We start from the raw sequence: 12,256 nt of genomic DNA on the forward strand, positions 1-12,256 counted from the left end.
GTGATCTATGTATGATCATAGAAGTTACACCACTGGTATAGGCATGGAACTGAACTGCTCCCCACGCTCAATTTTCAGCCAAAAACTAGGTGTGAAGGAAGAGGAAGAGTAGCAATAGTGAGAAACTCATTCCTTAGAATAGTCAACTATTTAAGATGGAAAGGGCAGCATTGACCCCAGCAGACAGTTCATGAGTGAGGAGAGCAGGAGAAACGAAAACAGGGAAGACAGAGAGGAAGTGGGATGAGGGATGGTACGTTGAAAGCACGACAATGGCTGAGGTGGTGCAGAAAGTGTATGAATTATGGACTGTAAAGCTGGTGATCTGCTCTGCAACCCTTCACCCAATTCACGGCTAAAAGGTGATTTATTTCTTTTTAAAAAGAAGATTTATCTTGAAGTACAATGAATACAGCTGTTATTCAAATTTACACACCAACCACTAAAGCCGGTGATGAAGAAACTGAAGAATTCTACCAACTTCTACCAACAAAGGGGGAGGTGGATGAGCGACGCAGCGTTAAGGGGTCCCACGAATGAGATGTCGCAAATGCATATGAATTGTGGGATATAAAACCGATGGTCTGCTCTGTGATTCTTTACCAAGTCACTCATTAAAGGTTTAAAAAATAAGGGAGCCGCAGACAAGCAGATGGCTTTACCAAACAGAAATTTAATTTCACCGATAAGGGACTGGAAGACTAAATTCGGAGAGGTGATCCTCCTCCTGTTGTGCAGTGCCAGAGTCAGGTCAGTCCCCTAGCAACCCGGTGCACGCAGAGCGCAACACTGCCGTCCCGTGCCAGCCTCACGATTGTTCCTGTGCGCGAGGCCACTGTTGTAGCCGCTGCGTCCAGCCGTCGTAGCAAGGGTCTTCCTCTTTTCATTGCTTCTCCACTTTACCAAGCGTGATGTCTTCTCCCGGGATGGCTCTCTCCTGACAACATGCCCAAAGTGCTCGAGACAAAGTCTCACCATCCATACCTCTTCCAAGACAGATGTGTTTGTTCTAAACAAATAAGAAAAGTGCTTCTCACCCGCGGCACAGTTGTGTCATCTGCATATTGTAGGCTGTTAATAAGCCCTCCTCCAATCCTGATGCCACACTCTTCTTCATAGAATCCAGCTTCTCTGATGATTTGCTCAGCATGCAGGTGAGAGGATACCCCCTTGACGCACGTATTTCCTGAAGTTAACCCTTCCAATATGCTCTTGCTCTGTTCATACCACTGCCTCTTATCCCTGGACAAGTCACCTGATCACAACGAAGTGCTCTGGAATCCCCACTGTTCTCCCAGTGTTCCGTGGAGATCTCCGTTTGCCTTGACATCAATCTCCCCCCGGATCTAGGAAGCTCTCGGTTCAGGGACCCCAGGTCCAAAGGTCACCTTTGCTCCTTGCTCTTCGTTCTTGGTGGTACTGAGCCTCCACCTTCTCTCCTTCTGTCTCCCGTGAGATAAAGGGCGGTGCAGGCCACACCCGAGTAACTGCCCTTCGATCAGATCACAGCGGTGATGACTATGTTGGCTCTCATTGACTTAGTTCCTGAAGGCTTCCTGGTAATAACCACGGCACTGACCCCGAACCCAGACTCACTGCCACTGAACTGATTCCAGCTAATAGCTGAATAATGTCACTGGCTGTTTATGTGAAAGGTGCTGTTACATATATGTTTAACACACACACACACACACACACACACAGAGCTCTACTTTCCTCTATGAAGCTTCACTTCAGCAGCATACTTCCCTGATCGCTCATCATTTCTCTAATGACTGGTGAATTGACAAGAGTTCATTAGTGGGGATTTATGGGGTCCTCAAACTTTTTAACTAGGGGGACAGTTCATTGTCCCTCAGACCTGATGGAGGGCCAGACTATAGTTTAAAAAAAAACTATGAACAAATAACTATGCTCACTGCACATATCTTATTTTGAAGTAAAAAACAAAAGAGGGCAAAAACACTCGGCGGGCCGGATAAATGTCCTCGGTGGGCCGCATGTGGCCTGCGAGCCATAGTTTGAGGACCCCTGATGTAAGGTATTCTGATCTTAATTCCACGTAAATTAAATTGGAATTGGACCCAGATTTAAACAAATGAGAGGTGAGCTTCTTTGAGATAGAATATAAGTTCCACAAGAGCAAGGACTTGTGTCTGTTTTATTCATTAATGAATTTTAGTCCCTAGAATAATCTTCAAGCATATTGGAGCTCAACAGATTCTTGCTGATTGGATTAAACTAAGATTCAGTTGATATGCAGCATGGGTTTCCTGTTTGTTTCCTGTCAGTGGTGCAGGGTGAACCAACTCTCTTCCTCCCTTACTGGCTCAGCTTCCATTTACAGGGGCTTTGCGTTCGTCTGAGATGCGGGACTGTGTCATGGTAGGTCCTGCACCATGTCTGGGCCTGTTCTGAAGGAAAACTCCTCTTCTTATCCCGAAAGCCTGTACCCTTCCACCTTAGTACCTGCATCTGACTGGTCGGGCCCCGCTCCATGACAGGAAGCTGCCGGAACAACAGTTTGACACGAGTGGTTGAGTCGGACACATGTAATCCATGCAGATTGTGCCCTGGATACCGGCACTGGTCTATGGGGCCCACGACGGAATGGGACCACTCAGCAGAGGCATGTCTCTGCAACAGGCCAGGCAATTAATCATGTTTGTCCTATGAAACAATCCGTCGCGTAGCAGAATGCTGGTGCTGGGTCTCTCCCAGGTCCATCTCCACCTCACAGCACCTTTTAAAGGCCCTATTTTCTGAGTCCTTGCGAATGTTTTCAAAGCAGAGGACTTTCCAGTTTTGCTACCGGGAGTCAAAAGTGGGCAGAATGGAGAGGACAGAAGGGTTGGCCCCTCAGGAACCCAGCCCTCTGGGCATCACTGCATTCCAGGGCTTCTCCATCTCCTTTGTTCACCCACAATGCCAGGTCAGGGGAAGGGGGAACTTCCTCAGACCCAGTGCCCTGCGCTCCTGCCAAGAAGCTGCTTCCTCCAACCAGTAGTGGCATTGATCTGCCCAATTCGACCCAAAGTCTAGAAAGAGACCTTGTAACAGATCTTCAGTGATGCCTTCCTCCTCGGGACACTTTGAAACTCATTCCAATTGTAAAGCTGGTTTGGGAAAGCCCATTCATTCATTCGTCCATCCATTTATCACCACCACCATTTGGCTTGCACCTGCCTAGGATCTGGGTCTACTATGGAGTAGAAATCAGGGGTAGTCCCTACTGCCTCCTTGGTCCTCACATCCTCACTCAATCCTGCCGGATCACTTCCAGCCTTGGTATCCTAGCAACCCTGCAACTTCTGTCACCAGGGAGACGGGAGTGCCCGCATACTCTGCATGCTCTCACACTTCAGGTGTAGTACAGAAGCCAGCAGCAAACCAAACTAGAGTTGTCTATCTTTGTTTTATTAGAACACAGCATACAATAAAATAAATATTAATTTACCAAAGTCTTAATCATTTCATAAATAATATTAAGTTAACAAACAGTTTAGAGAACATCAAGTTAAAGAAGATGAAAGTATACATGTTGTTTTGCCTGGAGCCAACAGAACAGCAGGATCATGCTTCCATGGTTCCGTTCTCTGAAATACAGCTCAAAGAGTTGGTGTTGTCTGTTTGTGGGATGTGGTCAAGTTACAGCATGTTTGAAATCTTTATCTAGCCCCTGAAGTGTCATTACATTAAAAATTCAAGCCCTGCCCTTGGTTGTTCCCGCTTCCATTACAATAAAACATTCCTATCCTCTGCCAAGATGTTGGGCTACAGAAAGCCAACTTGATTTCTACTCTGCATTGCATAGTTAGTGTTTATTACTTCAAGAAGAAACTCTTGCAAGTAGTCTAGGAATTGCTTCACTTTCCGTCTTTCTCCTTTGCACTTTTTCTGTGAAGAGAACAGACCAGAGATATTTTAGGAAATCACTGAATCCTGGAAAAACAGGTACCAGACACATCCCACCGAATGTGCTTCACTTACCTTTTGGAGATCCATGTGTTCCCTGAGTAAAGACAAGTTTCTAAACAGCTTTTCCACTTCACCGTCTTGTACAGTTTGATTCTTCAGGGTGTCTATCCCCTGGAAGACTTCCTCAGCGCAGAGTCGGTGCTAGGTGAGAAAGATTTGTAAGCACGCAGAAACTCCAAACAAGATGAGAACACAAGTTCAAAAATGTTAGCCGTTGGTTTCGGGTATTTGCTCGAATGCCTGCCTTTAGGGAGTCGCATGCTTGCTCCTGGCCAGGCTGGGGAAGACCATCCCCTCTGATGGAAGGGTCGTTTTCAAAAAGCAGGTGAAATGTGTGTCATTACTGGAGAATTGTATAAATGTTACAGACGTTTATAGTTATTGAGGATAAATGGAATCTTTAGGAAAGGCAACCAACAGACGACCGTTATTGATGAAGCTCATGTCAGCGTTGTCTTTCATAGTTCTAGCTGGTGCTTTAGTCTAGTTAGACTAAAGCAATCATCTCTCCCCATAACAGTATGGCTATCAGCTCCTCCCCACATGTGCATGGTCTCCGTCTATGCTCATGATCACTTAAACAGGCAGAAATGACTGTTATTGCAGGACATTGACTAGCGACTCTACGTCTACTGACAATGATTCTGAAAATGTAACGCTCTATGACCGATACTCTCAGAAAGACAACAAAGTCTGCTGTAGCCTCATTATATAGATTAAAACAAAACAAGAAAGTAAAATCATTCCACTGATCACTAGCACTCGACAGGTCATTTACTTAATCATTCATTCATTTTATCAAATCGTAATTTAACTTACTTCTGTATGCACAGGGGTAAGAATCTTCAAGGTCTGAAAAGACAAGAACATGCAGTCACTTTCAAAGCTCTCTAACGTTCACAAATTTTAACCTGATGCTTGCTAGTGAGGTGGTTAATTCTATCTTATGAACACTCTCGGACCCCTGTTATTAAGATCAGCTCTTCATACATGGTCCATGAACCACCAGAAATGATCATCTGTGCATTTCAGAGACTAGGAATCAAAAAAGTCTTAAAAAAAAAAACTTTACCCCATTGCCAATCAGTAGAGTTCCATGAGTGGAGAGCAGTCTCAAGGTCTCGGTCACCAGCGTGGACACAGGATTTTCTATGGCAAGGGCCCAAGTATGGGCAGCTCCGAGAGCCAGCAGACTCAAATGCAGAAGCATTCTCATGGTTCAGATCTGCTCAGCCTTCGCCTTTGGCAAAGAGAGTGCATAGTGTAAGGCTACATCCCCAGCCAATTTATTCTCTCTCTTTGAGGAAATGAATAATTTCGAACAATCAGATAGAGAATACCTTATAATGGCATATTATGAAACTAAATTTTTCCAATGCCTTGTGCCTTAACAAATAATTCTAGTTTTCTCTTTCAAATAATAACAAAAATCCCTATTTTTCCCCCTCTAAAATATTTTCTATTATAAAAGAAAATGTTTGGGTTGATAGATGGTTGCCCTACATTTACATTTCTCAACAATCACAAGATGGAATTTCCTCTTAAAAGATATGTGTCAAAAGAAGAAGTATTATGCAAGTGAATACATAGAATTGTATGGCAATCACATAAATATTGGGAATGGCTTTGTGGCAGGTTGACTAAATTCCTCTATCGTGGTATTCAAATCGATTTCTTTTCAAAGGAATTGGAAATATTGGCAAGAAGGTGGTGATTAGGGTCAGAGACCACCAGACCCTTGCAGGGTCAAGTTTTGTCCATGAAGGTCTTAATGGTGTTGACAGTGATCAAACGCCTAACACAAACTGGTTGAAGCCATACTTGAAGTTGTTGGTTCATATAACCAAACGATCTAAGGATGAGGCTCCTTTCTATGCCTCTTGCCTTGGGGATTCTTTCTTGGCTCCATTCTCAGTCAGCTCTTCCATTTTGTGATTCAAAGGTGATGTCCTAACTCCTGGATCTATAGATGCCCTGCTCACATGCAGCAGGAAAATCAAGTTCTGCTTCTTTGATTGCTTAACCCAAAGTTCTAGAATTCTAGTCACAAGTTCACCTTGGACTTGTGGCCTGGTCTTCAGCATATGCCGATTGGTTCCCTGGAACTGGAAGGAGACTTCCTCTCACCCAAACAGCTTTCCATGGTAGCGGTCAGAGGTCACCTTCTTCCGTGCGGAGGCCAGCTTTGATTGCTGACCCATGCACCACATAGGCAGGTGCCACCCCACTTCTCAGTAGAGGTGGACATGTTGCTGTGATGATAAACAGGTCCCAGCAACACTTTCAGGTTAAGACCAAGAAGAAAGGCCTGGTGATCCCTTTATGAAAATTAGCAGCAAAACCCCAATTGAACACAACGGTTTGATCTCATTGGGCATGCATAGGGTCGCCACAGCTTTATGGCAGACAGCAACAACAGAAAGTGGCGAGAGGGACATGGGTGCTGGGAAGTATGTGTTTTGTGGCAGGCACATAACACACGGGCATGGCCTCTGTGTCCTGCCAGGAGGAGGTGTCCTTTGGGTAGGCAGAATATGAGTGTGTGTAATCAGGGAAATTAGGTTCCTGAGACTCAGGCGTGTAAGTCCAAAAGTGAGCAGACATGCCCCTCTTCTAGACCACCCTGTCTTGCCTGCTCTGAACACACCTGATGGAGGTGTGGCCATTTTGTTTACATGGCAGATTTTTCTCTGTGTTAGAAGCTGGGACAATCTGCAGCATCTAGAATGGATGATGCAGAGAACTACCTAGAACCTTCTCCAAAGTTGGGTCCAGGTCTGCATGAGAAGCAGAGGCAATTGGGAGGTAGATGTGCCTCTCACATACATGGAACTCCAGAGCTGCACAGGTGGGGTGGCAGTAGTTGGTGACTTCAGTCACAGCCTCCCTGTACCAAATCGAGTGTGGTTTGTGCTGACGTTTTAGGTTAGACATGTCTGATATGAACACTTACATGATGTTTTCCTTCAGACTGGAGGAGAGATACTGGCTCATTGAATCTAGTAAGAACGAAGTAGGAATCACTGTAGGCTTGAATCAAGGTGCTGTTAACATAGTGCTCTCAAAACCCAAACAAGAGCTTTCTCATGAGGTGACCAACACCTGCCTTGCCTTTGGTGGGCCTCTGGGTCACACTGCGGAAGAATGGGCTTTACAGGAGGTTTCAGAGCACCCGCCAACTCATTTATTGTTGTCATGTAAACATGCAAATGTCTAGGGTGGCGCAGGCAACCTGGGTGGTGAAGGATTGAGATGCAACTATGAGCCTTCACTGAACAACCAAACACACTTCCCCAGGCACTCACTGTGTTTTACAGCAGTCCTGTGGAGTTCAAGATGGCCATGGCTGTGAGTGAAAGGGGGAGGAGGCGCACAACAAAGGTGCCTGGGGTGCCAACAAGCAGCAGCCAATGTGGCTTTTGAAGGTGCCGGCTGATAGTTGCCATGTGGAACTCTTGTTTTTCTGTTGTCAGACCATCCAATGATTCAAAGAAGCCAGATAGCCTGATTGTTAAGTGTACTTTCTTGGCTTTAAGATATTGTAAACTCATATTTTTAAGACAGAAATGGTGATGAAGGCATGATAGAATTTTGCGAGACCAATGACTTATTCATTGTAAATATCTTTTTACAAAATACCCTTTTGATCCTCTTTTGGAAACAGGGATGTGGACCCTGCTGGATGGCACACACAAGAATCGTCTGTGTAAAGAGGGGGCAGAGGAGCCGGATCATCAGCCGGAACCAGGCCAGGGCCGACTAGGGGACAGACCCAGCAATTGTTCATGTCCAAGTCCAAATGAGACCAAAGAAAACGAAAACAACTCCACAAGAGACAAAATATGACCTTGAGTTAGAGGCCATCTCAAGAAGAGATTTGACATATTGAACACTAATGACTAAAGGCCAGTCAAAGTGTGGGGTGACATCATACAGGAAGAAACCAGAAAGTAATGAGAAACTAGACCAAAGGACATCTTAGAAGAGACTCTGGATTTTTCTCTTGAAAGTTGAATAGCTCAAGTAAAATACTTTCACTTCATTCTTTCTTGGCCAGAGATGTCAAAGGCAGGCTCCAGAAGATAAAGTGTTATCATGGAATGTGTGAAGAGTTGGTGTTAGAAACCAAAAGGGAAAAGCATGCTCAGCATTTCCCAAGCTGGGAAAAAAAGGGGGAAATGCCAGCCTCACCTTGCAATATTGAAGGATTCTATAGACCAAATACAGAACAAAGTGAGAAGTATCCAAACAAGATGGAAGCCATTGTACATGCTCCTTGATATGATTGAACGGTTGCACTATTGAATCGTATGACATGTAAATTATATGCCAATAAAACTGCTGGAGAAAAAACCCCAGCAGCATTCTCATGGAAAATTAATAAATATGCTACTGATTTAAAAAGCCATCATGACAGTTTCAAAAAAAAAGATGGAAGGCATACATAGAGTGATTATAAAGGGGGGATATTGGCCAACGTTCATTTCTGGAAGTAACATATGATCAAGAAATGCTGATGTTAAAGGAAGAAGCCCAAAATGCACCAAAGGCATTGGTAAAAATATGGCTCCAGGAACTGACAGAATAGCGACTGAGATGTTTCTGCAAACAGAGGCACACTGGAGGAGTTGACTTGCTTTATGCCAAGACATATGGAAGAGCACCCACCTGGAACAATTCCTTATCTGTGCCCGTTTCAAAGAAAGCTGACAGGGCAGAATGCAGACAGTATCAAACAATATCATTCATTACCACACCTAAGTAAAAACGTAACTCAAAATTGGCTTCAAAAGTATACCAACAGGAAACTGCCAGAAATTCAAGCCAGATTCAGCAGAGGTTTGAAGGGCAGAATTGGAATGGGAACACCATTGCTGATGGGAGATGGGTGTTGGCTGGGCGTGATCAGAAAGATACTTACTTGGGTTTTATTGACTATGCAAAAGGCATTCTCTCATGTGAATAAAAAAACATGGATACTATTGTGAAAATGGGAATTCCAGAACTCTTAGTTCTGCACCTAGGGGACCTGCACACCGACATGCAGCACCAGGATTGGAGGAAGACTCGTTAGCACCCCTCAACTGCAGATGACGCAATCTCGCTTGCTCTAAGTGAAGAGGATTTGAAATCCTTACTAATGAAGATCAAAGACTACAAACTTCATGATGGATTATATGTCAGCATAAAGAAAACAAAAATGTTCACAACTGGACCAGTAAACAATGCCTAATAAACAAGAGAAAAGATTGACTTCCTTTTTCTTGGATCCACAATCCACACCCATAGAAGCAGCAGTCATGAAACTGAATTGGAGAAAACCACTGGCAAAGACCTCTTTAAAGGTTTCAGAAGCAAAGCCATCCCCCTGAGGACTGAGATGCGCTTGACCCACTCTACGGAATTTTAACTGCCTCGCCTGCATGTGAATAAGGAAGGCCCTGAAAGAATGCTGCTACTGTTGGTGCCAACAAGTTGGTCATGACCATGGTGACCCTCTGCACAACGCCACGAAACACTGCCCAGGCCTGCACCATCCTCACAACCGGTCCTACCTGAGCCCAGAGATCCCCCCACTGTGTCTGTCCATCTCGAGGAGGACCTTCCTTCCTCTTTTTTTGCTGACCCTTTACCCAGCAGGGTGTCCAAGAAGAATAGGTGATTTAAACGACAGTTTGGGTGAAGAAAAGTGACGCTATAAAACAAACAAATAAACAGATTAGGGAAGAAGTACAATGGAATGCTCCTTAGAATCAAGGGGGATAAACTTTCTTATGTACTTCAAGCCTGTTATCCCAAAGACCAGTCCCTGAAGACGGACATCGTGCCTGGTAGAGGCTCATCGAAAAAGAGGAAGACTCCCTGTGGATGAAGTGCTAATAGAACTGTTTTAAGAGAGACAGACAGACAGAGAGAGAGAGACTCTCAAAGAGATGAATTGACGTAATGGTGGATGGAACAACGGGCTCAGGGCTGGGCAAAACTTCATTCTGTTGTAGTGTGAGTTGCAAACGACTAGAAGACACCTAACAACGGCTGCGATATTGTTGTCCTGGGTCATTCATCAACTTTTCCTCTCTGAGTCTGATCTCTCCAATCCAACTGCAAAGCCTTTCCAAGTAGGGCTAATGACACCATGCGTTTCAAAGAATTTCCTGCTAATGGGAAACTCCAAGCAAAGTGAATGCTTTTCGTTTCCCTAGCAGAAAGATTGCACCTAATCTATGTAAATACTTTCCTTTTTTAAGAGGAAGAACACACCCCCTTTCCTAAAGCGTGGGATGTTCACAGTGACGTCCTTCTAAGTACTACTGAAGGAAACCAGTGGAGTCCCCGGAGGACCTGCGCAGTGGCAAATGGCAGCAGGAACAGTCAGATCAACCACCTGCATCTCAGGACATGCTCTTAATGGTGCATCCCCCTGTGGGTTGCCGCTGCAAAACTCACAAACCTTATCTAATCAGGAGAAAACACCAAATATACCCAAACTGAAGGGCATTCTACAAACTCCTAAACCCGTCAGACTCATTAAAACAACCATTAAAAACAAGCAGTAAGAGACACCGCCTCCGCCTGGAGGAGTCTTAGGAGACTGGCGGCATATTCCGTTTTTCCAAACTGTGAATTGCTAACATTTAAAAATCAGGAGATGGCACATAATCGGGAGATCGGGATTGCTGGTTTCTTTGAAAAGTTGAATGATCAGGCCGCCTGGCAAAATGTAATATGATATCCTAGATAAGAAGGAGCCCCGGTGCTGTGCTGCCAGCTCAAGAGTTCAAAACCACCAGCCACTCCCTGGGACAAAGAAGAGGCTTTCTATTCCCGCAAAGAGTTGCAGTCTCAGGGCAATTCTACCCTGTCCTGTCGGGTTGTAGTCAACTCAATGGAACTGAGTTTGGTTTTCTGCTTTGGATTAGCAGGAGGTTTGATAAAAGCAATGTAAAGGGGAAATCAATACAATTCAATGTCATTTTTCAATAAGGTGTCTTAAAATTAGGAATAATAGTTTTCTTACGTGAAAAAAAAGAGGGGAATTTGTTCCTTTGGACGAGGCTAGTTGATGTTGGAAACACTCTTCTTAGTGGAGACACAACCAGTGCACCTTCAACAGCTGGAGTTCTCCTGGAACCGGTTACAACCTCCCTGTGTTTGGGAGGAAGGGGTTATGCTGGGCTGCTAACCACAAAGTCAGCAGTTCAAAGCCGCCAGCCTCCTCAGGGAAAGGAAGAGGTGTTTGAGTCCAGTAGAGATTTATCATTTCAGAAGCCCACAGTGGCAGTTCTACTCTGCTCTATAGGGTTGCTATGCATTAGAATCAACTAAATAGCCGTGAATTTGGTTTTGGATCCTGTTCTAGATCTGGATTCAGGAAAAAGGACAGTAGATAACGTTAAGGAAAAATGCAGAGGCTACTTAATAGGAGTGCACTATGCTCACTCAAGGTCAGCAGTTTGAAACCTCCAGCCACTGCAAGGGAGAAGGACGGGGCTTTCTACTCCTGCAAAGCATTACAGCCTTGAAAACTCACAGGGGCCATTCTACCCTGTCTTACAGGGTCCCTATGAGTTGGCATTGACTCGATGGCAGTGAGTTCGGTTTTGAGGTTTTACTAAAAGGTTGGAAGCATTATTGTAACTTAGAAAAAAAATGACTAGGGTGGAAATTTTGTTCCTAAAGGGTAGCATCCATCTTGTTAACCTAAACTCTTCCTATTTAACTTGTTCCTATCAAGTGGATTTCGACTCATAGGGAGCCTGGTGGGCTTCGGATGCTGTAATGAGGCAGATTGACACATTTTCCTCCCAAGGAGTGGCTAGGAGTAGGGGTGGGGGCGGCGGCAGGAATGTTTGAATGATCAACCTCTCAATTCGCATCTGAGTGCTTAACTTCCGCGCCACCAGAGAGCCTTTATCTTCATTAGTGACTTCCGAATTGACAACACTTCTCTTTTTTTGTAACACTAATCAGTGTGGTTTTTACTAACTGTGTAGTCATTTAAGGTCAAATGATTTTTCCATGAGCTGATTCTAATCAATCAACTAGGCTTGATGCCCCAAATGATTGGAGGAACTACATGCAAAATGATAGCATCTCTTTCTCTTCTTGACTCTGTTCTAAACTTCAGCCTTGCAATTTCCAAGCCTTTCTTTAAAAAACGAAAAACACTATCGAGTAAATAATATGATGCGAATAAATACAAAACGTCTCCCCTTGCACGGCAATGATCGGTTTTTATCTAATCACGCCCAGTCTTTACTAATGCTTGCGTTGCAGA

The 12,256-nt window shown here is 44.4% G+C and overlaps 1 protein-coding gene across 1 annotated transcript; it reads right to left on the bottom strand.

Moving 5' to 3' along the window:
- Positions 1-3,774: 3,774 nt before the first annotated feature.
- IL5 (interleukin 5) lies at positions 3,775-5,194 on the bottom strand. Its single transcript, XM_075542683.1, has 4 exons — positions 5,051-5,194; positions 4,798-4,830; positions 3,991-4,119; positions 3,775-3,897 (listed from the first exon to the last, which is right to left on the bottom strand). Exons 1-4 carry the CDS (start codon positions 5,192-5,194, stop codon positions 3,775-3,777), a joined length of 429 nt encoding a protein of 142 aa, XP_075398798.1.
- Positions 5,195-12,256: the final 7,062 nt, after the last annotated feature.

This window comes from Tenrec ecaudatus, chromosome 2 (genome assembly GCF_050624435.1).
Source record: "Tenrec ecaudatus isolate mTenEca1 chromosome 2, mTenEca1.hap1, whole genome shotgun sequence".
Taxonomy (NCBI): domain Eukaryota; kingdom Metazoa; phylum Chordata; class Mammalia; order Afrosoricida; family Tenrecidae; genus Tenrec; species Tenrec ecaudatus.